This window comes from Epinephelus moara, chromosome 5 (genome assembly GCF_006386435.1).
Source record: "Epinephelus moara isolate mb chromosome 5, YSFRI_EMoa_1.0, whole genome shotgun sequence".
In the NCBI taxonomy this organism is placed as follows: Eukaryota; Metazoa; Chordata; class Actinopteri; order Perciformes; family Serranidae; genus Epinephelus; species Epinephelus moara.
Window position 1 is genome coordinate 10,652,074 of NC_065510.1, and position 27,953 is coordinate 10,680,026.

Consider the following 27,953-nt stretch of genomic DNA (forward strand, 5'->3'; position numbering starts at 1 on the left):
TGTTTCTGATTATACTTACTTTTCCTTTTCCTTAAGTAACCTTTTCAATGCAGGAATTTTACTTGTCACAGAATATTTTTACAGTGCAGGAGGCATATACTTTTACTTAAGTAAAGTGCTCATGATACACTTGTGCAAATATTCACAAAAAAAAGAAAGAAAATCAAAAACATTTAACAAGGGACAAAAATATAACATGAAAGAAAAGCAATAAATAGCGTGCAACATTATTTTTACAGTGAGACTATTGTGTCTAAGCTACATTACACTTTTAATGTAGGAGTTCATCATCATACAAATAGTACATATACTAAAATATGACATGCATTCACACAAGAATAAAAGTTTGATTGAATGTTCCACAGCGCCTCCATCACGTTGGGCACTGATGTGATGCAAGTGGTTTTACTGGTGTCTTTTTTTTTAGCTGATCGATTTTCAGCTGATCCAATCAGACAGAGGAGGCGGGTCTGCGCGTCCTGCTGCAGGTTTTGAATCACGGCCAGCAGCGTGAGTGAGTTTCCTCAACATCTCCTGCCAGCAGGCCTCCAATCCAACATGTATCAGCTGTGTGTGGAGGATTTAAATGGTGAGGCTGTCACGTTTTTATAGGCGCACCTTGTCTCAACAGTGTACTGTAACCCACCAGGTAAGAAACATTAAACTATCAGCCAGTCGAGTTCAATTAGCCACATTTATAGGCTAAAAAACATAATGTAGATAACTTTGCATTTGGGTCCACTTCAGCTCAAACCACACGTGTGTGAGATCCAGTGTCTGTGTGCAGCTGAACATGAGGGCAGGGAGTTTGTGCTTTATTCTAATGAGGAAGCTAGTGAGCTGGAATGATGGGATGTGAGATAAAATCAAAATGTAGTTCTAAATCACTGTGAACCAGGAAGGAGGCCAAGCCGACACGCACGCGCATGAACACGCGCGCAGAGCATCATCCACCCACAAACACAAAGAACAATCAGTCCTCAGTGATAAATGCCAGAGTCTCTTTCATCCAAGTTTCACACTACATGAATATTGTGGCCGGGACACACACAGAGCTCTGAACACGGTCTTCAACGGGATTCAGGAGATGCAATATTACAGTTAAGTAACTTTCTCTGTATAACATGGGTTAATTTAAATTAAATGTAGTGTTTTTTGAGATGTCTGGATTTTTACTGGGAAAGCTGTAGAGAAAACATTGCTCTTAATAGTTAGGGTTTTGAATTGGTTATGTGACTGAATATGTGGATTTTGTACCTTTTTAAAGCATTTTAATGGTTATATTGAGCACTGACAAGAGAGTACTACTAGAGTATCACAGTCTTCATGTTTTCATTGATCGTTCTGATGATGTGGCCATTTTGAAGCCATTTAGGACTGTATTAACTATCATGCACACAAGGTTAATGTCATGTACTCTATGTGGAACATGCATAGTTTGTCAGTGACAGTCATCTGTATGCTTTTTTGGTGGTAACACGGATTGTTGCAGCTGTAAAGTTATAGAGAGGATGCCTCAAAATGACTTTTCGTTTCAGTTCAGATGTTTTACGTGGCCTTTGTTCTATGAAGGAAATACATTACATTAAGATCATTTACGTTATTGTGCTGTGCTCCTTCTAATAAACTGATTTCGGCTGGAACTTGAACCATATTTCTGTCCCAGCATGGTACATCTAAAAATGTTTATGCTCAAATTCAACAGTGTTTTTAGGACTGATCTCAGGAACAGGAGGTTTAAAAGCGACCTGTACACTTTGATGGTTGTAAAAAAAACATAAAATTACAAGAAAGTGATACAGGGAGAGATCATGCCTAATATTTCCACGCTTTCCTCCCTGGCACAGATGAGGCAGCAGGTGTGGGAGAGATCTGACGAGGTGTGTGTGGGCCCGTAGCGTGACACAGAGCGTGAGATGAGGACCATTATTCCTGTGTGTGGAGGCGGTGATGGAGGGGAGTCCCGCGGCCTCCGCAGCAGGGTGGGCAGGATGAAGAAGCTGCTTTGGCTCCGGCCGAGTCAATGCGTGGACGTCCACATGGACACGGAGCCCGGCGTGTGGCTGACCAGCTTCCAGTCATTGGACACTGATGGGATGTGTGAGGTGAGTCAGATCTAAACAACGCAGGGTTTCTGTGGTTGTCAATAAGGGATTCATCTGTTGTTTTGCAACTGAGAGATGCTGCAGTTTACTGTCCTCAAACCTCGCTTCATTTACAACTCTCACCTGACATCTACTTTGTACGGAAATGGGAATATTGCCAAGTCAAACATCAATATCTCCATGATGAAGACCCAGTTTATTGCCCAAGCTTTCGCTCACACGGAGCATGATGGATGCCAAACACACACAAACAACAAATGTTGGAGGGTCTCTCAAATGTAGGAGGATTAAACATCGGCTCATGGATTAAACATTTTTGAGGTATTCCACCTAGAGTGAGGAGGTGGTTATATAATTCAAATTGTGATCTGACCTTAAACGTTTAGGAATTCGTTTATAGGAATGTTTATGGTTGCGACACATTCAAATGACGGAGGCTATTTGGCTGTTATAGTGTTGCATAAAGACCCTTCTGTCTGCACGGCCATCACATCAGCATCAGCAATGAGTCCACGTCACCCCCCTCTAAGGCTGCAAGTCATAATTATTTCCTTGTTGATTTATCTGTCAGTTATTTTCAGATTAACTGTTTGGTCTGTAGTCTTAAGTTCCTGTGATCTTGTGGTGAACAGGAAACAGGAAGTTGCCCTAAAGACCTGGCCTTGTTTGGGGGTCTTTGGGGGACCAAGGAGGCAGTGCTTTGTAATTGTTGGCTTGCACCCTCCTGCCTTTGGAGTGGCTGTGAAGATGACACTTGTTGTGGCTGCTCCTGGTCATTTCAGAGGAGGACGCCCTGAGTGTGTTTCCAGTCAACACAAAAACCACAAGAGGACCTGCTCCTCACATCTCTGAGCGCTAACACCTCCTAAAAAAGGGTCTGTGTCCTTCAGATGAAACCCCTAAGAAGTCTACTTAGGACATCCCATTGGTTATGGGATACACTCCTAGGCTTGATCAACCTTGGCGCGGCCTTCCTCAGGTAAGGGTGTCTAGTGATAATGACAGAAACACCTAAGTATCCGAGGTCCATGACTGAGGAGGTGCCCTAAAGATTTGTTTCAATTAAATAAAGATAGAAGGATTTTCTACAAGATGAATGAATGAATGAATTCCTTAAATAAGTAAATAAATACATTTACTTTACCTCAACAAAAGAAACCGATTAAAGTTAGTGATTATTTTCATTACTGATTATTTTCTCAGTATTCCTTTGGCCTATAAAATGTCAGGAAATCATTTTAACAAATGTCCATTACAAGTTCTCATGCTGAAGTTAACAAACAATCCAAAACTCATAAAGAATTATTAAAGACAAAGAAAACCAGAAACTGTTCACATTTGAGAAGCAGGAATTGAGAAGTTGTGCTCAAAATGTATTATTTGCAACCGCTAAATTATGATTGATCAATCATCAGAATTATTATGTTGATTAACTTCCTGTCGATCGCCTTATCATTTCAGCTCTGAGGCAAATATTTCACATTTTTGCTTAATAATCAACTTGGCGATTTATCCTTTTTTAAAATAGAGTTTGATTAATTTCCAGCAGATGTTATTTGCACCTGGGACTGGGGTATATATTCCTAGATATTCCAACAACGTCGAATTATGACATCAACACGAGCGGATCTATTCAGCTTTTCTGCTAAAGTTTATGTACACAGTTTATGTGCAGCTTCATGCATCCTGAAAACTGTAAGATAATAATAAGTAAAATAATAAGTCAGCTAAGCCAGTGTGGACTCCAGGACTCAGTCTCCACTCTCCCATTCATCCACCACATCTTACTCCCTCTGTGGACTGTGTCACTCTTTATCTACATCACTGCACTTTCTGACAGTACATTTGTAAGTTTTTTAGTCTCACAGATTATACAAGATTGACTAGTACTAGCCCCAACCATGACCTCTTTGCCCAAATCCTCACCGCATTTGACCTCAATGCATCAACATGAGTACTAGCCAATCACAGCATGCAGCGGGATCCATAATAATGCGTCAAAGGCCTGGGATTTAAACCGCTGAATAGCTGCAGTGTGACTATTCTCACCCGAGTGCAAATACACACACTGTTAATTTTTACGTCAGCTGCATTATCAGTTAATTGACAAATGGCTCCAACACTAACACAAGTTGTGTGCGTGTAATGAGGCTGGCTGTGTGATGACATCCTCAAAGTATACTGCTGTTGATATTTCCATGAACGTGTCAGTATAGTGGTGGTGTTATTTTAAATGATTGACAGCTCAGATGTAAGTGTTCATTTTGATTGACTCCCTCTCAGATTAGATTATTATTGTATTTAGCATCCTTTGATATGTAAGTCATTCCTCAGTGAGTTATTAGGGGTAATTGGACTGCTGATGAGTCATACACACATCTGTGACGGAACAGCTGTCATATATTTAGTCATTGTTTACGTCAGGTTTCTCTCTGGGAACTTTTGCTGTTGTTCCAGTCAGCTCAACATTTTTTCACACAAGATCTCATCAACACCAGCAGCCATTTAGTGATACTGATCAGAGAGTACCACCAGAGTCTCCAGGAAGTGTATTGTGTTTTACTGGTTGTGTATTTCCAGCTAAAATAAACCTTTTAATCACGTGAATGTTTTGAAGACACGACTTCAACCAGCACGTTTCAGCATTATCTTGCGTGCATGATTCCACTTGTTGGTTGCCTGTCACCTCGTCACCCATTCACGTGTCTAATGAGTCCTAATTGAGGTCTCTCCTGGCATTTTCTCTGCTCTTTTGTTCAGCCTCTCTGCAGAGAGGCTGGGTGGCAAATGTGGAAGAATGATGGTAGATTTTTACTACAGAGAGAGACTCATTAGAAAAACAAAAAGCTCATTATGTTCTTTGAGCTGAGAGAGAAATGGACAGCCTGATTAAAGACGTCCCATCTGCTCAGCCTGCCAGTCTCACCACACTGTGTTGCTGCTGGTCAGTTTGTCTCTGGGTGTAATTAAATGCAGTGTTTTCAGCACTGAGGGCTTTTAATTTGTGCATTTCTTCATTTCATTCTTCCTCGAAGTCACAGAGTTACTATTTAGGTGGAGGCAGACCTGTTTCATGTGGTATGTCTCCACCACGCCCCTCACACCATGGGCAGGGACATCAGCTAGAGGACGTCGAGAAAAACTGTCCCGACTGGATTCTTTAGAGGTTGTGGTAATGAAATGCACTCTTCCTAGCATGTTGATGTTGGCCTGAAACCAACTTCTTTCTTACAACTGACAGATCATTTCCTTTTGCATCTTGAGTTTAATCTCTTCCAGTAAAACAATCACTGGAGTTTTTATTGAACTGAGAATATGTTTCCTGATGAACGTGGGGCAAATTTAAAGCTGACGGACCTGTTCTTGATTCAGACAGAGAGACTGAGGAAATGAAATGAATGAAAGTTCATCTTTTTGATGTTTACACTTTGGCCGCCAGATGTCACAGTATTGTCTCGGACATTTTGTCTCAAATATGTGACAGTCATCAGGTCAACCTAAAGCTGGAACACAACCATATTTATAGTGCTGTCTTGGATTCAGTGTTTTTGGTAGTGCATAATTAGGGCTGTACCCGACTCAGAATTCTGTCAGTTGAATCTGATTTTGCTGTGTAATGCAAATAATTAATTATTCATGCCTTTGTTTCCATTAGTTTGAACAGAATTTGGCGGGACATTCAGGGTATTAGTGGCATTCAGGTAATATACTAAACAAGTCAAGTTAGTCCTCTGTGCTAATGTGTGCTAAGTACAGTAATGACAGATCGGACATATGCAAAAACATTTTTGCTGACACTAGATATCAAACTCGTATAAAGTATTAAGTTGATGTAAGTTGACGTAAGCTGTAAATTCACCACTTCTACGCCGAAGGCAGAAGAAAACGTTATCTCGGCCTCTCTTCCTCCCGGCAGCTGCATCCATCTCTCAGACTGACCCTGGGTTTGGGCCTGCAGCTGCTTGTACAGGCTAGCGGCATGAAATCTTACTCTGCAGCTGAATCTGAGGACCGAAACAATGTGCAATTGAAAGAATTTCAGTCGACTAAGGGGTCTCTGACTGACTTTCGGGGGGGCAGCCCAAACTACCACACATGGATATTAATGCACCGTGAGAAGACTGTAAGCGCTCATAATGTGTCTTATACCAACAGTTTTAAGGTGCTGTAGACAGTCAAGCATCATAACTAGGCCTGAATGATATTGAGAGATCGTTTTTTTAATTTATTATTTTTTGGGCTTTTTGCCTTTATTATAGGACAGCTTGAAAATGACAGGAAAGGGAGATGATGTGCAGCAATGACACGCAAGGTGGAATTGAACCCAGACCGCTGCTAGGGCACAGCTTGCACGGGGCGCACACTCTACCCAGTGAGCTAGAGGTCACCTGGAAATTGGGTTGACCATATCACCGCTTTTTCGGTGGCCTTTCACATCTACATGTCACGTGCTAGGTATCATTCTGTGTCTGCTGTTGATGTTCCAGGACGCTGCTGCCAAGTTTGGACGTCAACAAAAGCACATGGTTAGGTTTAGAAAAAAAAAAACATCATGGTTTGGCTCTTTTGAGAAGTGAACACCAGGCTCCTGGGTGAAAGTCCAGGGTTTGTTGGACCCATCCACCGCCCTATAGGGTTTTTCCAGCTACTTATGTCAACGTGGCACCATACACTGGCGTATTGTACCGCCGCAACAGGTGCTCTCTGGCCACCTTGTGAACTGACGAATCAAATTACCGTGACAGATTCCATCTGGCTGCTCAGCAGTGTATCATAACACAGCGAAAGGTGTTATTCTTGACACTAAACCTGAACCTGGAGCAACATGTAAAGAATGTAGACCAGTCTTGTTTTTACCAGCTGAGAAACATCTCAAAATGTAGATCACTTCTGTTCTTCAGTAACAGAGAGAAAATCATACACGCTCTTATATCCGCCCACCTTGATTACTGTAATGCATTGTTCACCTGCTTCAACAATTGATCTACACATCAGCTAGACTTTTGACCAAAACAAAACTGTCCTCACACATCACACCTATGTTGGCCTCCCTGCATTGGCTTCCAGTCTCTTTCAATCTTTTAATCACAAACAAAGCTCTCAATGATCTGGCACTGGAGTATATAACTGAGCTTCTCACACCGTCCTGTCTAAACAGGCCCCTCAGGTCTGCTAGTCTGGGTCTTCTAACTGTTCCAGAGTCCAGGTTCAAGACAAACGGTGATCAAGCCTTTTCAGGTTTTGCTCCAGCCTACCAATGAGAATCAGATCAGCTGAATGAAAACGTACTTTAACAGATTGGCCTTTCCTGACAGTAGGTGTATATGTTGGTGAAGGCGTATGTATAGTATCATTTTTCTTTTGTATTTTCCTCTCCTTGGAAAGCTTGAGGTTTCAGCTCGAAAAATGCTCTTTAAATAAAGTTATTATCATCATTATTATTATTTTCGCCTCAGGTTTCTGACGCCAAATAACTGACAGAGTACTTGAGACTGTCAGAATGAGAACGGGCTGATTAGAAGCGCTACAAGGCAATGACGTAGGCAGAGGAATATGATTTTTATTTAACTGATGATCTCATTTAGTGCTTTGTGGAAATAGAGACAGTTTCAGCCAATATGATTTTTTTTTTGTTTTGTTTGTTTATAAAACCCACTAACTACAGCTTTAATTGTAAATAACTGTGTAAATAAATGTAATGTAAATAATAGGGTTAAGCTTTCAGGTAACCCACTAACTTTAAAAAATTTCCCATAATTTTTTCGGTAGCCCACTTGTTTTTATTTACTGCATCAGTGGCATTTTCCAATCATGGCCTCATATTTAAAATCTGCATAATAAAAGCTCACCCTATCCTCATTGGTCAGTGCGCTTAGCCCCGCCCACACCTGTCTCATTAGCCCCGCCCAGTGGAAGGCAGCCCTCGTGCCCTCCTCCTCCTCCTCCCACTGTCAGACTGGCCCATCCACTGTTACTGTGGCTGTGAAACTACAACGTTTAGACACAGTGCAACTCTTTACTTTAGCGTGTTTTGTTTTATTAATTCTCCAAAATGAAAATTCAGGCTGCAGTGAGCTGCTGGAGGACAGCGCTATATCCTTAATTTCCGCCGGGACGGTGCTTTTATTATCTGCAGCTGAAGGAGTTTACTTTGGGATTTCTTGTCTCCGAGAGCAACACAAACATGGGAAAATGGCAGTTATCGATGGTAGGTGAAATGAAATGTGCTCAGCCTCGGGAGTTGTAATAATTTCAACAGTCTGCACGGTGGCATTTTGTCTTTTAATTTAAGTTGCATCCAGCTGCATGTGTAGTCAGCTGCAGGTTGTCTCTGCTCACCAGGACAAACGCTGATGTAATGGTTTCATTCTTGTAGAGCCACCAGTGTCTCACTGTGTTTGTCAGAGCACACTGGTGTTTGTCATGTCGTGTCCTCAGTCATGTTCTGCTCCTATTGTTACACGGGTATGTGCCACTTAAAATCAGGAGTAGCCTGCATGGACAAACAGTTTTCTATTAGTCATGGTCTCATTCCAGAGCACTGAGTGGTTGTTAGAGATGGGGAGACACCACCCAGGTATCTGTTGGGGTCAGACTCATGCTGGCAACATGCTTCATTTTGTCAACAACCCCCAGGTTATATTTGTCAGGCAGGGTTTTTGTGGATTTTCATACCATCATCCACTAAGTTGTTGTGTGGTGTGGCAGTAAAAATGACTCTCTCTCAGAGCTGGGCCATAATTTAAAATGTTTATCATCGCTCATGTGACAGTTCTCACCTGGAGGTATTTGTTTTCCCAGCACTAGTGTGTTAAAGTAAAATATATCAGTGTCTGACTACTACACTTCTAACAGCATTCAGGATGAGCAAGGAGAAAGAGCTTTAAATGAAAGATGATCAGCTAAAATAAATCAAAAATTTAAAGGGATACAAAAGTACGGTTATCAAAAATCCTTAATCACTTCTACTGGACACCATCTAGATTATATCACTTAGGCCAGACTGTGCTGGGCGACCCATTAGCAAGACTGGAAATACAGAGCTGATCCAAACTGCCATAACAGTGGGTAGACAGACTTTATCGAAGGGATGAAAACCGACAGAAGCTCCTTAATATCTATAAAAAGTGGCCTTATATGAGCAGCTCCTTTCTTAAAATGGGGAAAATACCAGATTTACATCTCTTATTATAAATCATGCTGTATTTATTCAATATCTGAATGCTTAACTTTAATATCTTATACTACTCTGAGTGTCTTTGGTGTGTATTACACATGTTAAAAATTCAAAAATGGCAATGAACTTTAAATCTTAAATAAAATGCATCATTGTCACAGCCTACGATACTCAGTACTTGAGAATATTCCTGTTAATTTTTCTACTTATGTCATTTTGTTCTGGTAAAATACAACATAAAACAATATAATAATGCTTCATTAATTACTGGGATATTGTCGTCACATCACTCACAGTAACTAAAGAGTCAGTGAAACGTCTTCAGTTGATACTAGGGCTCCAAAAAAGATTATATCAGTTATTTTGACAGATACTGCGATCGTGATGCGAGTTGTGATTTTAGTGTGGCATGATGATGATGTCATTTTTGCTTGGATCTCTCCAGAACAAGCATGGTCCTTTACCTCAATACCTCAATAACTGGTGATATTTCAGTTACATGTGCAGCCCTACTTGTTTAATTCAAAACCTGTCTGGGTCAGAGAAAGACCTCATGATCTTTTTTGGCCACTTCTTTTATTGTTTCTATGCAGTTTTGTAATAATAATAATGTGAAGTGTGAGGGGAACGTATCACTGCTGGTTCAGTTCAGTGTAGGACTAGATTATACAGTCCCTTGATTCACACACTTGTGACTATGAGTGTGAGTAATAGTGCCGTCTGGGGGTCTGCGTGGGAGCCAAAGGGTTAGATGAATAGAAAAGTTGGAAAAAGCGAAGGTAGATAGAACAGAGCCAAGGAGAGACGTCTGTGTGGACTGAACTCTCCCCCCGCCAGACTGGGCCGTACACTCTACCTCCCCCTAGTCCGTCATTTTGATGAGAGAAGGGAGAGGAAACTATCAGGAGAAAAACTTTACCTAACTTTAATCTTGCTATTCATACAGGTATAAACAGGGTTCCTGTGGTTCCCTAGAATTCTTAAAAGGCATTGAGTTCATTAATCTAAAAATAAGGCCTTAATTGGTATTAAAATGTCTTAAATCTAACTTGTCATAAGATGCGGAAACCCTGAATAGGGTTAGAATTAAATTCAGAATAACGTGGTGTCAATCTGTGTCATGGTTTAATAAATTGTCCTTGTGTTTGTGGACATAAACAAACACGCCAGTGAATGCTTCATCGCCCAGTGATCGCTCAGTCACCAGGTGTGTGTGTGTGTGTGTGCGTCAGAGTTCAAGGCTGGGTCACAAGCAGAATCTCAAGCATGAGGTTAATTGACGTTGAGTTTGGCCTTTTTAATGAAGTGACTCAGGGTGAAGGCTTATCTCAAGCGTCATGAGTTTTTTGTCACAGTAATTCTGTTAAGAAAAAGTTTTCTGTTGTTTAGTCTTTTAAACGTCAGTAAATATTGTTTGTGTTTTATGCGACAAGATTTCAAGCACATTAAAGTCTGTTATCCACCGTATCATGCAGAAAGGAGCAGCACAGAAGGCTGTATGTTAGTGATTATTTGTCAGATCTTGATGACCTTGCTTTCTCTCCTGCAGGACCCAGTGCAGGAGTGGGGGGAGGAGGAGGAGGATGGGGCTGTGTTTGGCATCACTCTGCGCAGGGAGCCCGTCCTGCCGAGCTCGGACACGGCAGAGCTCCCAACATCCTTCAGCTTTGTCCAGTATCACACGGTGAAGGTGCGCAGGCTGAAGGCCGCCACACTGGAGCGCCTGGTCACCCACCTGCTGGACACTGAGCACCAGGAGCCCGATTTCCTCCGTGTCTTCCTTGCCACCTACAGGGCTTTCACCTCCACCAGCACCCTCATCGAGCTGCTGTTTCAGAGGTGAGGCACTGAGGAAGACTGTTGTTGACTCGAGAGATATGTTAACAAAAACCATGAGGGCTCAATCAGCTGATCTGAAAGTCCACACATGAGGTCATTGTTGCAGTTCGGCTCATGAAGGGAGCTACGTAGTTTAATACCAAATATTTATCCTGATGGAGATGCTGATTTCTTGCAGAGAGATGACAAGATCAATATCACTCTCATGTCTGTTCATTCAATATGAAGCCAGCAGCTCTTTTGTGAGCTTGCGGCTGTTGGGGGGATTTTGTAGATGTATGTCACTTTGCTATTGCTACATTTATGCCTGGTCTCTGCACTACTCCAGTATTTAAAAACTTTGCTGACCCCGTTTTAGTTTGAAACCTCCGGGGTTGCATTTTATTCTGAATGGGTGGAAACCAAGACTGTTGAAAATGATGTAGCAGATACGTAAATTTCTAGATTGGGTCTTGTAAGTCAAAATGTTTCAAGCCAAAAATGTATACCTAGGCCCACATACATTTTAATGATTTCATCCTTCTTGTGCAGGGACTCTTTTCCCATGGCTATGGCTTCCTCTGGCAGTAGTTAATGTTCCCGATACCGCTCTGATATGTCATGTATTTGCTTTGCAATGACTCCCAGTCTGTTTTCTGCAAGCAGCGACCTCTGGGGCTGAAAAATGAGGCTAAAACTGCAGTTCATCTAATGGAAACTTGAGGCTGGCCCCAAGAGGGAGTCAGTCCCCATAGACCTCCATGTTAAAATGCCCTGCTTGACAGCAGACATAAACATGTTTCCAGCCTGATACAAAAAACAGTTTGGTCTCTATGGCTAATTTCCCCCTTCATGACAGCTGTATGTGGGGTGAATTTTTTTTAGAACGATCACATTTACATTTTATTAAGGATTAAAGTTATGCATAATTAAGGAAGGGTCTGCGTTGAGTGACAGGCTGTCTGTGAGGCATCACCGCAGTCTATGAGTCAGATCCACCCCTCACTCCTCCACAGCGCCAGCCTCTTGTCCAAATATGGTCACTTCTGGCTTCAAAAAACCAAGCTGCTGACGGCCGAAATGCCGAACTCAAGTCCACAAACCAATGGGTGCCGTCACTACAGCTACATCCATTATTTTTCTGCCTCTTTGACCGCCTCATACTCACGTTTTGCAGTCACAGTTCCACCTCATTGTGGGTCCAAACAGAGAAATCTCTGGTCTAAATTTTCGCCATCTCCGTAGTATTTCCTGCAACCAAGCAACCAACTAGAGAGTAGACAACCTGCTTCCTGTTTATATCGATGTGCGCATGCCCAGTATGTGTGACTAGTCATGTGATCTGCATTTTCGTGTACGGAGATGGTTTTCATTTTAAAACGAAAATGTATTAGTGTGGTTGTGGCCTCAATCTGTTTCCAGACTTTGTGCTAAGCTAAGCTAACCTAACTGTCTGCAGGCTGTAGCTTCATATTAGAGAAATGTGAGTGGTGGTATCAATCCTCTCAGCCAACTCTAGGCAAAAAAGCCCTCAAATGTCAAAGTATTATTTTAAAGATGGTTGACATTAATAGTACCCACATTATGTGCTTTGAGAAATATGTTTCAAAGTTCAAATCACATAAAACTCAGTCGTTGCATTCCAACTGTAATATTATTTTTGTTACTTAGAGTATCTGCTATTTTTAGAAAGGTCGTCACTGTATGCAGACGGTGTCGAACGTAGCCAGGTTTTACAACATGCCAGATGCACACATCAAATTTTCAGACATGACAGCTATTTAAAACCCTCTTCGCGTCAAGTCAGCTATTCACGAGTCAAACCTCTGTTGACGTTTGGTGAGTTTTTAATGACAGGTCTTATCGTCATGAGCAAAACAATGCAGTCAGGATCTTTGTTCAATTCCAGTGTGGTCATGACTACGCCCTCCACACCCAGCAGAGGTGCTGCTTCACCTGACTGAAGCTCTGTGACCTGAAACACTGAGATTTAATTTGACTGAGTGAGGAGTGTAACTAATAAATTTCATGGTTAGACACAGGAAGCCTCTTTGGTTTTTAATGCTGCACTAGAGGTAGTTTGTAGGAATGAGTAGATGTTTCTCAAAGTTTTTTGTCCATAATCTGATTTAAGACTCAAACATTTGCAGATCCAGTTCATAGAGATTGCCTGGTCTTTTGTCTCTCTCGGAGCTCACCTTTAGAGCTCACCTTTACTGCAAATGGCTGCCTGTGTGAAACTGGTCATTAGCGCTGTTCAGCTGATATATTATTTGTCAAACAGTGGCCCTCATATCTGTGGTGCTGGTGCCAACCGGTTTCCTGTGAGCTTTATTCGAGGTCAGCCTCAGGTCGACCTGGGATGTGTGTTTTCCCTCCTGTTCCTTGTGAGATTTTTTTACAGGATGTAAGATGTGGTTACCTTGTAAACCGTCTCTCTGATACTTAATAGGTGCTGTATAAATTACAACTTATGTATCTTATTTTGTGATCAAACACAACTTTTACAATGTTAAAACTCTGACGGCTTGGGAAGAACGCAGTAAATTGCACCTGTTCCAGAAACTTTAATGACCGACAAAGGCTTCAGAGTCAGTGTGTAAATGTAAGTGACATAATGTGAGATTATATTTATTTTAAACAAGCCACAGATCTTGGATAAAAACTACAGACTTGTTGTGCAAAGGCTTTACCTTTCCTTCAATTGATCTCTGAGGAAGGCGTCAGTCTGTTTACACTCATCCACTCAACATTTGTTGTTGACTGGATGTTTTCTGTCACGACTTGGCCGCCATGTTGTCCCTTCATGTGATGATTATCATTGAAACGTTCTCAACTGATAATTGTGTTTAACTTTTTCCACAGAGATGACTCAATCGCCAACCTGGATAAAACCGTCTGCCCACGCAGGTGAGTGTGCTCACTCCTCCAATTGCAAAAATCAGTTTGGATTCACCATCAGTCCAATTTAGTTTTGATAATACGATGTTATGGTGTGAAATCACACACTTAAATCTCTATCAAGAGTGAACCTGAACAAGTAAAAACTGACACTATATTTAAAATGTATTAATGTCCCCGATCATCCCTGCAGCACCTTACCCCCGGTGATCCAGCTGTGGCTGGAGGAATACAGTGAAGACTTCCATGAGCCTCCTCAGTACCAGGCCCTCCGCTTGTTGTGTGTCCATCTGCGGCATCGCCTCTGCTTCAGACGCTTGGCTCAGACTGCTGAAACCCTCCTCAAGAAGCTCCAGGAACAAGGTACATAATTTAGCACGAAAGTAACTGAACTATGATCGTCTGCTGTAGCATCATGTTGACCCTGACTGAGCTGTGGATCACTTACAGGCAGTGAACTAGAGTTTTAGATAAATATAAAATCATTTTTGCCTCCTGTTTTGTTCTTATGATTTGTTGTGTTTGACAGATTGCAGCCAGGCTGTGTCAGAGCACAGCAGTGAATCATTGCAGCAGGAGCACAAAGATCAGGTGGATGGAAGAGACGTGTCCACAAAGGAGGAAGACACAAACAACTTCATGGACTTCCCTGAGAGAGAAGTAGCGGAGCAGCTGACCCGACTGGACGCTGTAGGTCTCATCAACAAACATGTCAAAGCTCATTTCTGTGTTAATGTGTGTCACTGATTCACACTGTGTCTCCCTCTGTCTGCCTCAGGAGCTGTTTGTCAAAGTGGAGCCCTTCCACTGCCTGGGCTGCGTCTGGTCCCAGCGTGACAAGAAGGAAAACAGACACCTGGCGCCATCCGTCCGTGCCACCATCTCCCAGTTCAACGCTGTCACCAACCGTGTCATCACCTCACTCCTCTGCCCGTTCTCTCCCAGCCCTTCCACTTCCTCTCCCATCTCATCACCCAGCTCCCCCTCTACGTTCCTGTACCCTTCCACTGCCCTGAGCTCACCTCGCTGCACGCACACCAACCCTGCACACAGGGCACGCATCATCGAGAGGTGGATCGCTATTGCTCAGGTCAGGGTTAAAGAAGATTTTGAATTTTGTTTATCATCAAGGGACATAAATGTACATACCTTTGTCAAAACCTCATAACAAAACAGCATTTTCTTGTATTTTCTCTGCAGGAGTGCAGACAGTTGAAAAACTTCTCCTCTCTGAGGGCGATCCTGTCGGCGCTGCAGTCCAACGCTGTGTATCGCCTCAAGAAGACCTGGGCTGCTGTCAGCAGGTCAGCAAACCGTTACAAGACACTACACTGTTGTATTACTCATAACTTATAACACAGAGTTTTGTGTAGCACACTATTGTCTTCAAAGGACACAAAATGTTAAAAGGGTTCGCACAGGGTCCTTGAAGTGATTAAATTTTGAGGGGGAAAAAACTCAAGTACTGGAATACCTTGAAAATAGCCCCTTTTTAACAGAGTGATTAAAAAATCCTTGAAATTCAAATTAATCACATTTACACTGTCTTGGACTTTGACCACAGTTTTGTTCCATAGGTCATTATAATCAGAAATTGCTCAGCTTTTTCATTTTTAAATTCTGATGTGTCACCATCTCGACTCGGTTTGCTCTCCCTTCCCTTTTTTTTCGCCTTTATGACATCCTGCCTGGCATCTTGGTTTATTTTGGCTTCGCTCCACTCTTGAAAACCAGTAGGCCCGTGTTGGCAAGGCAAAATTTTACGAGACTTAACTTACTGAGCCGGCTTTTGTTTTCCTTTCTCTTCAGTGGTGCAGCAATATCGTAGCTCCACCAAGAACTGAAGTTAAAAGTTAAGTTCAAGCTGGCATTGTTTAGTTGCGCTGCAGATATTTCTATTTTAAAGATGATTTTTCCTTTCTTCATAATGTTGAGTCCTTTTTGTAATGAGGTGACAATTCTGTCTGAAATTAGGCAAGTGTGGGGGTCTCTCCCTCTCATCTTGCGCCATGTGTAGACCATCAGTCTCATGCCATTCAGATGTATTGTTAAGGATTTTATGAAGTTATCGCTAAAAATACTGTGATAACTAACCCATGAAAATGAAAAATAGCACTTGATACTTGATTTTTTTTGTAATGTCTGCATGAGCTCTGTGTTTAGCAGCAGGTGAAGGTTGGGTGGGAATGAATGAAGATAGAAAATTAATTCCACAGTGGATTTACCCGAATCATTTTTTTGAGCATGCAGCCCTGTTGACACTGCAAAAAACCCCAAAAGAACCCCACTGTCTTAACAGATTTTATTTGTGTTTTTAGGGAAAGCATGGCCTCCTTTAACCACTTGTGTGAGACTTTCCCCGATGAGAACTGTGTGCTGACCAGCAGAGAGATCCTGATGGAGGTAACTACATGTGTTCTTGACATAAACCATGTAAAATAGAATGAGAGAGAATCAAAGTAGCAGGACAGTCAGAGCAGCCGCCATTTTGTAAGTGTATCATTGCAATTGCAACTGTTGTAGTGATCTAACTTTCTTATAAACAAACCGACTTGCGACAAGTCTCACAGTTAACAGAGGTGAGGTTTTGCAGGAACAATGAAATGAGCAGTGGAGTAGATCATTTTCAAATAGGCAATCTGTTACCTTTTAAAACATTACCCTATTTACCTGGGTTTTTTTTTTTTGTTGCCATTAATTACATATTTGTTGAAGGGTGATGTAACGTTACTGTAGCTCCCTCCAAAGAACAAGCAACAGTTGCTGCTCAGCGGACAGCTGAGACGCAGAGAGAGACCACAGGGATAAACAGCATGTAGTGCCAGCATATTTTCACATACAACACTGTGAATTAAGGGTTTATTTAGACCAAACCAGAGCTGGTGGTTGTTGGAAAGCTCAACTAACTAACTAGACGACTAACTAAGATGGTTTTGGTGAGTCTTATATTGCTTCTGTTGAGCTTGAATGAAGTGTGTTAAATGAGTTACCAAGGCAGTTGAGCTAAAGCTGGTCTTAGTTCGATGAAAGACAGAAACTTGAATTGATGTATGGTTGTATTTTTCTGTTTAATAAGGAAATTATGTAAGGGCGTAGGCCAAAATGGAGATCTCAAATAAGTGTGTGACACACTTTACAACCCCACTGACGTGTGTTGCCACCAACACAACTAACAACAATCGCCATTTTCTTTTGCATCAGTCAAATAACTGTGCCAAACAGATCAATGACCTTGTTATTCATTCTATTTCTATGATATAAACTACATGGGAAACAATGGGCTCTGATGGCTCTGCCTGATTAATGAGGAAAAGATCCATGAACTTTTAAGTGTGCCAGCTCTTTCCAGAGACGTGATGGGCGTTGGCTGTTTTCCTGATTGAACTGGGTTAAATTTCACTGGCGTGTTTACCCTGAATACAAAATACAAACTATCAAATGCACAGCAGTAAGAAAATAACACGTAGCCTGTGTAGCTTGTACTATGAGGCCTGGTTTTCCTGTTTTACAGGGCTCTTAGGGCTCTCTTGATCAACAGAAAAATAATTGCCAACTATTTTGACAAATGAATTCAGCATTTTGGCCATTCTCTGATTGCAGCTTCGCTAAAGAGAGCATTTGCTTCTTTTCTGTTTTATATCTTTTTGGAAATGGCTTTCTTTGGGTTTCAGAGTGTTTGAGACAAAACAAGATGTTTGAAGTAGATTTTTGAGACTGACATAGTAATGATAATTTTGATTTAAGTGTCCAGATATCCTGTGTAGGCAAGTTACCCTAATAATGATAGATCCTATCGGCGCTGATTAATCAGCCAAACTGTTAAATTGATAGACTTCTACTTTTAAGATGTCACCCTGGACATTTTTCATTATTTTCAGGTATTATATTGTGTTGAAATTCACAGATTAATCGAAGAATGAATAATAATAACAGTAAGTGTTAGTTGCAGTCAAAGTGTGTTATGAATGAATGCCTTTATTGTCATTGCATGTTCACATACAACAAAATACAACACACACTCACATACCCACACATTAAAATAGGCTAAAACATGATGATAAATAAGCTGCCATGAAAAGGACAAGATAAAGTGCATATGCAGTTATTGTACATCTGTCCATGGTAGTACAATTTAAAATTGTTGAGGTGGTGGAGGATGGATGGGGATTTGTCTACAAATGGCCTCTAAGCGTTGGTTAATTAGTAAACTGAGCGTTGAGTCTCCAGTTCACCTGACGCTCTGTGTCCTTTGTTCCCTGTGAAAAACAATCGGTATCATTGTGTATTTAGTCTTATCAGCAGCCCAGTCTCTATAGAATAATGAAAAGTCGTCGTTTGCAGCCAACACAAATAAAACACAAATAAAAGTGGCTATTTGGGCACGAACTAATGCTAACTGCAGAGACACCCTCCCACATCCAACAACAGCCTGTCAACAGGCGTTCAACCCTGAAGAGAACGATTATATAACGAATCTGCTCTGTTGTCATCTCACACCCAGCACCCTCACAGCAACACCCTGAGTTTAAGTCGCTGTGTGTGTTAACAAACATGTTGTCTGTGCTCTGCAGGACGGGACTCCCCCAGATGGCAGCGCCACCCCCGGCTCAGTGTCCAAACACATTGTAAGAAAACAGTCATCACTTTGTTTGGAAATAACCCAACAGTCAGGTTTGACCACCAAAATAGCGCAAATGTGTCAGTGATGCTTCCAGCCACTTAAAATAAAAGGCAGAGGTCTGTTTTTATCTGCCCGGATCATCAGTTCTACTTCCTTAGAAGTCACAAGTTCTCAATCTGATATAATTTGTTTGAATAGATGCCAGATTTCCAGTTTCCTTTTCTTCTGTCTCTTAATTTGATGGAAAAAGTTTCCACAGTTACAGCTGTAATGACTGATAGCTTTCCACCTTACGTAGGTTAGGGGTGTAAAAGCTGATGTGTGTGCAGTTTCTCACAGTTTGGCAGTTTACTCAGTCGAGGCAGGACTGCGTGTAACATGTTTTATACCCCCATATTCACTCTGTTTAAATAGTGATGGTCTGTGTACATTTCTACCTCAGTTACAGCTGATTGTTTTATTTTAGTTTACATGAGATATAGTGACCTCTATAGTTTGTCCTCTTGTGTTCAAGATTCTTACTCCGTTCTTACTTTAAAATAATTTTGTAGCAGAGCAACATTTAGAAGTTGAATGACATATTTTCAGCTTTTTGCAAATATCACCTATTCTTGAGAATTGGGACAAATAGTGTCCTACCAAGAAAAAATCCCCTCAAAATTATAAGATATCAACACACTAATTCAATTTCTGGGGTGAAACAGGGTTTATATATATATGAAATAAATATGATTCTTAAGATATTTTGATCCGCTTTCATTTTTATAACTTCCAAACTTGAGTTGTGCCAGAAAACACCCTCATCCCAGACAAAAATTCACAACTGGAAACAATTACAAAATGTGTTTGAAGCCTTAAAAATCTAGAACTAACAGTACATATTGATAATATATGTAAAAATGTACTATTACAATCATCTTTGTTATAAAATATATTCTTTATGAAAGTGTTGCCCTTTATAAGATGTGTCCCAAATGTTTGTCAACTGTCAGATCTCTAAAAAAAAAACATAATTTAACCAGGCATTAAAGGGTTGAGCTATATCCTAAGGACTCCTGTCTCACTTCTTGGTTTCCAAAAAGGTGGAAATGCTGCTCAAGTGCTGTTAAGCTATTTATTAATAAATTCATTAAATAATATTGCTATCAGGTGTGTCTCAACCATAACATGTCAACTCTGTAGGCCCCCTAAATCAAAACTAGATAAGAATTATGATTAAAAAACTAGTATTTGATTAGCATTAAGAGAACTCTTAAAAAAAATAAACAAAAATGGCTGCTCACTACAACATAACTTTATGTCAGCTCTATATGACATGATCTCCGTCAGATCTTAACTCTGACATCCATCATGTATGCTGTTTAAGGTAATAAATCACTGGGAGGTCAGCCCATTACAAGATTAAATAGTCAAGACTTCAAGTTTTTAGAATATATTTTCCTAGCCTAACTGAACAGTAAAAATAGAAACAAAATAAGGTTTTGTCCCAGTTCTTAAGAATGCCTGACATATTTAATTAGATATTTGCAAGAAATTAGTATTAATTTAATTCTCTGATGTCACAGTGATCACCAAAATGTAAAACTGTCACTTGATTTGTGTCCTCAGAGCATCAGCAGCGGCATTGTGCCGTACCTCGGCACTTACCTGACCGTCCTCACCATGTTGGACACGGCACTGACTGACACTGTGGAGGTGAGAACACATCAAACCCACCTGCTGTTTTAGTTTGCTCTGTTTTATGGTATTTTTTAAAAGGTGCCATATTTGTAACACTAGCTGTTGTTTCTTTTTTTCACAGGGTGGACTCATCAACTTTGAGAAGCGTAGACGAGTAGGTGTCGCCCCCTGGTGGTGTTTTCCATGAATGACTGATTGTTCCCTGTTTTACAACCCTGATTCCAAAAAAAGCTGGGATGCTGTGTAAAATATGAATAAAAACAGAATGCAACGATGTGCAAATCCTTTTCAACATACAGTGGAGGAAAAAAGTATTCAACTAGTCAGATATCTTTTTTCTAAACATATTTCCAGTGCAGCATTCTTATGAAATATAGACCAGACATTGGCTCAAAACGACGCTGATCAGGAAATCTTAACATTTTAATCCATAAAAATTACGTACGTGCAATATATAGAAGCCTTCGTTTGCAATGCCAGCTTCAAGACATTTCCTGTTTGAGGAAACTTATTTCTCAAAGTGTAAGGATGGGATTTTGGCCCATTCTTCAGCACAGACTGTCTTTAAATAGGATTTTCGGGAGGCCAGCTTGTGAATCTTGAGAAAAAATGTCACTTTCAAAACTTCAGCAATTAGTGTTCTCGGTTCCCACATGCTTACTGAGTGTTGATAGGTGATATCACACAGTGGTAAACATGCAGCTGTCCCAACCTCTTTTGGAACGTGTTGCAGGCATTAAACTCAGAATTAGTGTATAGTTCATGCTCTACCATATTCTTTTCTGTTCTATAATTTAATCTGCATTTCTTTTTATTTCTTCCTCTTGTAGGAGTTTGAGATTCTCTCTCAGATTCGGCAGCTTCAGGCTTCCTGCTCCCACTACAGCCTCCCAGTAAACCCTCATATCACCACCTGGCTGCAGGCACACACACTGCTCACAGACCAGGAGAGGTGAGATACACACTAACACCATTTCAACACATATCAGGTTGACTGGAAGCCTTTTGCATAACTTCTTAATTTTACTTTCTCTCCTGAAGCTATGAGCTGTCTCGTGAGCTGGAGCCTCCAGTTGACCCCTGTCCCAGTTCTCCCAACTCATGGAGCAGTCGTCTGCTCACCAAGAAACTTGCCTCGTAAGTCTGGAAAACCACCTCTGGCCTCTAACATATAACCGCAGCTGCCCTCGAATGACATCGACTGCTGTGATATAAAACCTCAGCCCGATGTGTGTAGGATGTGTCTGAACCAGAAGACTTAAGATTTGTTGTGTTAATGGTAGAAAAAAAGTAGATATTTAAATTTTTCCCTCAACAGTTTTATGTATTGAAATTTTCGGGGCATGTATGAATCAGTTTCAATGCCCACAATGGACAAATAAATATAAATAGGTAAATAACTACCTCTGTAAATATGGAGTGATAAAGTGATAGTAATAGTGATCATAAAAGTAGATAACTGTAAGTAAAAAGACTTCATAAAAAAAGAATAAATAAAATTAAATAAAAATAAAATAATAAGTTAAACATTATTTAATTAAGAAATAAAAATTAGAATAATAAAGATGATTGAATTAGATGGTAATAAGGATGCAAAAAATCCAAGTAAAAATGTATTAATAGAAAAATAAAGATAAATAAAATAGAGAGGTAATGTCAGTGATGCAAAAAAGTAAAAATGAATAAGTAAAACATAATAAAACAAAGAGATGATTAAATGAGAGACATTAACAGTGATACAAAAATTAAAAATTGATTAATAAAAATAAAAAAATTAAAATGAGAAATAAAAATAAATAAAGACAAGTGAATAAAATATGCAAAAAAAATCTAAGTAAAAATAAATTAATAAAGAAGTTATCAATAAAAAAATAAAATAAAGATAATTAGGTAAAACCTAGAGATGGTTACAGTGATACAAAAAAGTATAAGTAAAAAAGAATTATTTAATTTTAAAAAATGAATTAATTACAAGTAATATCATACTTTATTCTTGCCGGACTTATAAAAATTGATAAAAGTTGCTTTATTGGGAAAAGGGTCATAACTAAACTGTGTTTGTGTGTGCAGGTTGCGAACAGCCAGTGAAAGCTCCCTGAGGAAGACACATGCCGACCAGATCAGTGTTTCGTCTTCTGGCTCCAGCAGCTCAGAGATGGAAGAGCTCTCTGCCCCTCAGCATTCCCCCCATAGACTCAAACTCAAGGTGAGCACCGATCGCCTCAGCAGGGTCATAGTTTAAAACCAAAAAACGACCAAAGAAAGTTGCACAGGCACTTGTTTGATTTAAAAAGTAGGGAAAATAAAATTGGGGCGTAATATTCATATTTTCTCCTCTCCTCTCCTCTCCTCTCCTCTCCTCTCCTCCCTCAGTCTCTCTCAGGCTCTCTCCACAATGTTGCCCAGGATTTCTCCTCCAGCTCTATGTCCTCCTCCTCTCCCAGTCTGTCCACCTCCTCCTCACACCCAGACCTGAGCTCTCCTTCTCTGGTTATGAGTCCCGAGCAGTCATCGTCCAGCTGCTCTCCTCAGGCTGTGCTGCCTGTGTACAACAAACAGGTTGCTGACTCATGTATCATCAGGGTCAGCGTGGAGTCTGTCAGCAATGGAAACGTCTACAAGAGCATACTGGTGAGAGAAGTGGTTGTGTAATCGTGTGTTTCTGAGGTTGGCCAGCTTGGTTTCGGTTGACTTAACACTTTCATCGAGAGGGAATTAGAAATAAAGACCAAAAAGAAAGCAGAAGAGGAAGCTGGTGGTGTTGCTTAATCATTTGTGTCAGCTTTATTACGTGGAGAGACAGCTGACAGGTTTCATCTAGAAGTATTTGTGCAAGATCAAAGGTTTAGGAATTTTTCTATGGCTTTTTCAAACAAGCTGCAGACAGGAATTTATGAATAAACCTTTAAATACATTAATTAGGCTGAAACTAACAATTATTTCCATTGTAAATGTTTTTTTAATCAATTTATATTTTTCAGAATATAAAATAAATCAATAAATGTCTTAAAATCTAAAATAATGACTGATGTTCAGTGTAAGTAACCAGAAGTGATTCACAAGTCCTTACATTTCTGATAGATAAATGATTTAAACAATATGTTGCAGTGTTTTTACTGTGTCAAAAGAGTCCCTGGTAATTCTGAAAATACAATCAATCTATGAAAAGCAGGACTACCTAAAAAGGCTTTCAAATGAGAGTGACTATCTATTGTTTGGGTATTCTGAATAAGAGTTTTGTTTGTAGTTTGACATCTGGCGTCTGTCTCATCTCCAGCTGACCAGTCAGGACCACACACCTCAGGTGATTCAGAGAGCTCTGGAGAAACACAACATGGAGGACATCAGCTGCCACAACTTTAACCTCTGCCAGATGCTCAACAATGGAAAAGGTGAATATCTTGTCCTCTGGCAGTCTAATGTTTTTTTCAACCCTCTCCAAACAGGATGAACTCTCCACTAAGCCTCTCTTTTAGTCAGTTACTTCTGATAAAAGACAAAACACAAGCAGAACCAACATTGACATAGTATTTAAAGCTGATTATGTGCTGAAATACAAAGATGCCAGTCAAACAGCATCAGACCGAAAACTTACTAGAACTAATAGACAGGAGACATTCCTCTGTTTTCTGCTACACTAAAGAGAAAAATCGACCTAGATCATGTAGTACGATATTTAATCTGGTACAGTGCTTGACCGATATAAGTTTTTCAATGGCCGATATATAAAGCACAAAAGTGGGGATCTTAAATTAATATTTATTTGACACTATAATTGTCTGCATTGTCTCTGTTTCCTATGAGTTGACATATGTTGACATGTGGACAACCCTAAAAGGCTTCGCAGTTACTCTTGCCTACTGTAGATTCAGCTTCAACTTTATTTTGTCCCTCAAGGGCAATTAATTGTACAGAAAGTAAAAACACACACAAAAAGGCACGAGTGAACAAATAGAAATATTAAAACTCAATTGACTGTTGCAAATAATGGGCAAGGTCATGAGTGGGAGTTACACCTGGAAAATTCAAGCTGAACACTGTTTTAATACAACAAGTGAATTGTGCTGCAAGCCAGTCACACTGTGGCAAGTGCAAATTAAACTCCCAAGCTGGAAAACCCGCCTGTGGATTACTGTTACAGTCTTCTCTTAGGTTACGTTGCATCTAGCATTGGCACATTTCCTACTGTTTTACCGCGCCACTGATGTCTGTCCGTAGAATGGCAAATAATTGGGCGCCAGTTTTGTTCCACAGCAGCCACACTGACGATTCTGCTTCAGCATCAGCCAAAGCCATCATTATCTTAAAATGGCATTAACTGGTCTGGTTAAATGGCCGTTGGCTGACCGTTTCATCAGTCGACCTCTAGTCTCGCTCACCAGACCTTTCTCAAGAAAAGAAAGGTCTGGCTGGGCCAACTCTCACTTTGAGATTGGAGAAAAAAACGCACCGGCTGCTTGTATTTCTTTCAACCACTCACAATCGTTCTGGGCGGTGCCACAGCAACGGTGCGCTTGCAAAAATATTGCCGGGGGGAAACAGGTTTTGGTGTAACACACCCACAAAAATATCGCCTACAGGACGCGAACCATGGCAGAAAAATGGCTACATCCCCGCAAGATCAAACACCGCAAAAGTTAGTAAAGGACATGTTGAAAACTGCAACCGGAGGTGGTAGGGTGGGACTTCAGCGGGTGGCTCGCCCGCCCAATGAGAGGCTGATCTATGCAGCGAACTTCCGCCCACTCAGACTAGTCGACCTCTAATCTAGTAGCAGAAGAAGTTGTGGCCTCTGTGACAGATAAACAGTAAATGTCAGGAAATTCATCGTAGAGGAAGCAAAAATCAGATCCTTCACTTACAATGTCTTTAATAAGCTAATAATGCAAATTACCTGCAAGACATGAAGGAAGATAGCTCAAATTTTGTCTGTCATTATGTTTACATTACCTTCAATGATGCTTTCAATTTCTCTAAATGGATTTGAAATGCCGGCATCTCTGAAAATTACCCTCCGTATCATTCTGAGAAAGATCTGTAATCACTGACTGAGATAGAGGCAGATAAAGCAGGCTAATGGAAAATAAATTGCAACACTTCATCACCTCATTCCTCTTTCTGCCTCAGAGCTCCAGATCCCCAACAAAGCAAACGTGTTTTATGCCATGTGCACCTCCTCCAACTATGACTTTGTGCTGCGTCAGCGCTGGAGGAGCCACAGGAGACATCTGGGCTCCCCTTCCAGTCCTGGAGTCCAACCTAAGAACTGCCACGCCAAGTGAAAAGCATCTGTCCGGGCTGACCGTTAGGAGTCCATGTTAAAGATGGAGGAGCTGCTCATCTGCAAACAACAGCCCAACAACACTTCTGTGGCTGTTGAGGTTGTGACTGTGCTGCAGATATGAGTGACTGAATAGAGACTCTGGAGCAACTGAACTTCGACTGAAAAATAATCTTGAGGAGTTCTCATTAAGACGGGAGCAACACGGCAATGTGTTTTACTTATTCTGTTTAAAGAGTGATACAAGAAGAGAGAAATGTTCAAGCACACTGAAGAGAGACTCAAAGAAGAAACTGACCAAGACATTAGGATTTTGTTTGTTCATCTTAAACATCAGCATCTTTGGATAATGGACCACAATTCATATGGGACCTTTTTGCTAAGATATACACTTATATTATTGTGAACAAATGCACATTACACCATGGATTATAAAGTGGACACTGCTTCAGGTTTCACTGCAGCTGAACACAAACATCAGGATCAGCTGGTCTGAGAAAACGGTCATGTGTCGTGATTCTACAGGAGACAACATAGCAGCAGAAATAAGCTGACAGACCCGGCTGCAGTTTCTTGTCTGGGACTTGTACAGCAGACGTGGGACGTGCGGCTGAATGAGTAACTGACTCTTTTAACTGCGTAAACAAGAGTGACTAAGTTGGGATGCTTACTGTAAGATGATGAGTAAGCATCTCGGTCATGCGCTAAGGACAATGGAAGAACAACTAGACTCCCTCTGACATGGTGTTTGAAACACAGTTTGGAGAGTCAGTAATAAGTATTCAGTCGACTTCTAGTTGAGGATTTAAATGTTTTATTGTAACTTAATATAATTTTATCAACTTAAATTATTTAATGCATTTCAGTATTCAGCTTTTAGAGCAAAAGTGGCATGAGGAAGATGTGTTTGTTTTGTTTGTTCCCTCTTCAATTTTCAGTGCTAAACTGTTTTCAGACATAAGTGTACTTAAAGGAATACTTCACCGCCAAAATGATCATTTGTGTGACAGTAATTCACCCTGTGTGATGCTGAAGTTGTGAAGAAAACCATGTTTTACTCACATGGCTTTACGGTGAATGGAGAATCCAAAAAAGGTCAAAGTAAATGGGTGCCGCATTTAACAGTATCAAAACATCTGTTTACAAACTCCTACGCAACTCGTGCTGTATAATCCAAGCCTCATTTATCTAGACGTTTGTTCAGTACTTCCCAGACACATACTTTTTGGTAAAATCTTACTATTTAAAACTGCTCCAGCACACTATTCGTAAGAGGAGGTGTTTTATATTGTAACATTTTAGCAAAAAAGCATGTGCATGGGAAGAACTGAGCATTCAGCTGGATAAATGAGACTGGGATAATACTGCATGAGTTGTGTGGGTGTATGTTAATAGATGTTTTGTTGTGAAATGTGGACCCTGATTACTTTAATTCATGAAAAATATTCGCCTTTTCTGGATCCTCTGTTCACCGTGACGGCATGTGGAAAGAAAAACATTTTCAAGATGACACACAGTGAGAGATACAAATGGTCGTTTTCCAGGCGAAGTATTCCTTCAGTTCTTTGGTATCTCATAAGCTCAAAAGCTGACTTTTTACGGTCTGCTGTAATTTAACAGACGTTACATGTTGAGCATGATGTGCACACACTCAGTGGTCTGACCTGGACTGTGGCATTTATGCTCAAAGAGGAGTTGAATATCTGACATAGAAATATCTCTGGTATGTTTTCCTCAGTGAAGATAAAGGCTGTAATTCAGGGCGATAAAAGAACAGTAGGCATCTACGACAAGTGGCATGTGAGGCTGTGAATGAATCTGAAGAACGGTTCCTGTAAGTGACAATGAAGTGTCTCAGTACGTGATTTTATTTTGACATGTGTAAGATCGTCTCAGTGTTGCGAAATCCTCCCCAAAACTCTTAAGGCAGCTTTTAAAACTGGTTTAAAGGTGAAGTCAAATTTTAGTTCACGTTCATGTTTAAAATGAACAAAAAGAAAAAACACTGGTGAAGTGTCTCCTCGGTTTTGGGCATGATTTTGCATCTCTGAGTGCAGCTGTAATGCTGCGGTGCTTTGTAATAGGTCAGGTAAAAGGTTGGTAACAAAGGTCTGGCAGCTGCAATACTAAATATGAAGGAGGACTTCAACTGTGTCTGTCTATATGTCCTGTCTGTCTGAATAATCAGGAGGCTTTTGTGTTGTTTCCGTCCTCCTTTATGTTTGAAATGGAAGTGAAGTCATCAACGTTACTGTATGTCTTTGTTCTAATATTTTATTTCAATAGATTCTTTATTTTTAGAGTTTAATCTAAGCACTTTCTGTATGATTAGTATTAAGTGTCCATTAATAAAGCTAATTTCTATTTATC

The 27,953-nt window shown here is 40.5% G+C and overlaps 1 protein-coding gene across 4 annotated transcripts; it reads left to right on the top strand.

Annotated features, from left to right (window-relative positions):
- Positions 1-546: 546 nt before the first annotated feature.
- Positions 547-27,953, top strand: rgl3a (ral guanine nucleotide dissociation stimulator-like 3a). 4 transcript variants are annotated; one of them, XM_050043967.1, is made up of 18 exons: positions 547-649; positions 1,848-2,105; positions 10,832-11,121; positions 13,966-14,010; positions 14,195-14,364; positions 14,531-14,691; positions 14,780-15,091; positions 15,202-15,305; positions 16,320-16,404; positions 18,573-18,626; positions 20,231-20,317; positions 20,424-20,456; positions 21,133-21,254; positions 21,344-21,439; positions 22,373-22,508; positions 22,676-22,933; positions 23,580-23,694; positions 25,430-27,953. In XM_050043967.1, exons 2-18 carry the CDS (start codon positions 1,917-1,919, stop codon positions 25,582-25,584), a joined length of 2,412 nt encoding a protein of 803 aa, XP_049899924.1. In that variant the 5' UTR covers positions 547-649; positions 1,848-1,916; the 3' UTR covers positions 25,585-27,953. The 4 variants fall into 4 exon arrangements, with proteins under 4 accessions (XP_049899924.1, XP_049899925.1, XP_049899923.1 ...); XM_050043968.1 differs by having other exon boundaries at positions 553-589; XM_050043966.1 differs by lacking the exon at positions 547-649 and adding an exon at positions 1,017-1,100.